This window comes from Eimeria mitis, genomic scaffold (genome assembly GCF_000499745.2).
Source record: "Eimeria mitis Houghton genomic scaffold, Emh_scaff4880, whole genome shotgun sequence".
In the NCBI taxonomy this organism is placed as follows: Eukaryota; Apicomplexa; class Conoidasida; order Eucoccidiorida; family Eimeriidae; genus Eimeria; species Eimeria mitis.
The window spans coordinates 259-2,055 of NW_013573180.1; the positions used below are offsets into that span (position 1 = coordinate 259).

Genomic DNA, 1,797 nt, shown 5'->3' on the forward strand with positions numbered 1-1,797 from the left:
TCACCTCTTGTTCCTTGTTGTCTGCTAGTACGCTTCCTCCTGATTCCGAGCCGCTAGGAGGGGAAGGGAGGGTCTTCATTTGTCGCTGTATGAGCTCGGCGAGCACATGGTTTCGGCTGTCTAGACAGAATCTTCCTCCCCATCATCACCCTGCAGATATAATCGACGAATCCCGCCACTTGGTGTGTATCTTGAAGTATCTGGAGCGGACCTCGCGAGGAAAAAATCGGCAAAATGTATGGCGAGAGCGTCGCCGCCGCCTGCCCCAAGGTGAGTTGTACAGCGCGGGCTANAAAATCGGCAAAATGTATGGCGAGAGCGTCGCCGCCGCCTGCCCCAAGGTGAGTTGTACAGCGCGGGCTACGTTGCATATCTTATAATATAACACCGCAGACGACCCAATACAAACCATGCAGTTGATGATATCTCTGCCTCCTCTATGTATCTCTTGTTTCTCCACAGGCACCGGTCGGCGCGCAGAAATGCCGCGCACACATGGCCCTAGTGGGGGCCTTTCTGATTCATCTGACCCTCGGTGAGAGCATTGCTTGTCTACCACGAAGGGTCTAGGGTATAGTGTTATGATTGTTTTGTATTGAGAAGCAGACGCTCTTAATACTGGTGGTGATCAATCTACTCACGAGGGATTTGAATGCAGTAAACAAAAACTGGCTGTTTGCACAGCAGGGCCGCGGATACCCAGGGCCGCAGACGGCGTTATTATAGTTGTTGTTGTTTTTGTTGCTCCTTTTTTGTTGGTGAGAATCTATTGGTGTCATTGTAATCCTTGTTGTCTTTATTCTCGTGGTTGTTGCTGCTACTTTTCTCGTCGCTGCTGTGTTTTTCTTGCTGTTGTGTTGGGCGGTGTTGCAGGCAGTCTACACGCCTTCGGGAACATCGCACCTCTGATCATCGCCTACATGCGTTTGCTGCAGCCGACGTCATCTCTTCGTTACCACGTAAGTAGAGAGATACTGAATATTTAAACACAAAACCCAAAAACGTTTTGTATATTTGAAGGCTTAGCCCGCTCTTTTCCTCAAGCTGTAGGTGAATGATGAGGCCGATGCCAGCAGAAATACCTCTCTTTCTCTCTTATACAGACATTCAGCGCTTCGGTTTTCTCTTATTTTGTTGTCTGTAGGATGGTCTTATCCTCTACGTCTCCGCAGTGCTGGTGCAGGGCATTGCCGGCTTCTTTGGGGGGAGGCTGCACAGGACTCTGGGCCCCTCGAAGTGCGTACAGTGCAACTTCTAGTGAAATACGTTGTATACAAGTTACCATCGATGAATATAATATATATATCGTACATATAGAAGTGCACAACATTACATATGTGTCTATATAAATTGCCGTGGTAGTAGTTGTTGTGTTCTTCTTTCTAGAAGTAGCATACTGACGCAGTTCCTACTGTTTAATCATATTCTCTCTAAGACACACCTTGTTTGCTTTTTTTTTAAACCGCTGCTGAAGCGTACACCAATGTTATTTACACGTATATTCTGCGTTGGGGGTGTGGTTGGACTGCTGCAGGGCAACTCTTTTGGGGGGTTCTGTGATGAGCATTGGCCTTGTTATGTCTGCCCTGACGCTGCATAGTTGTTTCCTTTTCTGGTAAGTTGCGTGATGAGTCCTTTTATGGTGCTTTGCCGCCGTCGCCCCGGAGAGCAGCTGAGCATCACGCTAGAAAGCTGAAACCCTAAAAGACAAAATGTTGCTGTTGAATGTTGCTGCGCTGCTCAGTCTCTCCTTCGGCGTCGTCACAGCCATAGGCAGTGGCCTCTGCTACCCCGTCC

General features: G+C 48.5%; 1 protein-coding gene across 1 annotated transcript in view; it reads left to right on the forward strand.

Moving 5' to 3' along the window:
- Window positions 1-234: 234 nt before the first annotated feature.
- Window positions 235-1,797, forward strand: part of EMH_0078240 (ABC1 family beta-lactamase, putative) — a gene marked incomplete at both ends in the record, with an annotated part of 3,724 nt that continues 2,161 nt past the window's right edge. Inside the window, 6 exons of the mRNA XM_013499969.1 lie at window positions 235-270; window positions 463-535; window positions 874-959; window positions 1,145-1,236; window positions 1,535-1,615; window positions 1,745-1,795. Of these exons, the coding sequence (XP_013355423.1) occupies window positions 235-270; window positions 463-535; window positions 874-959; window positions 1,145-1,236; window positions 1,535-1,615; window positions 1,745-1,795 (419 nt within the window). The remainder of the gene's footprint in view (window positions 271-462; window positions 536-873; window positions 960-1,144; window positions 1,237-1,534; window positions 1,616-1,744; window positions 1,796-1,797) is intronic.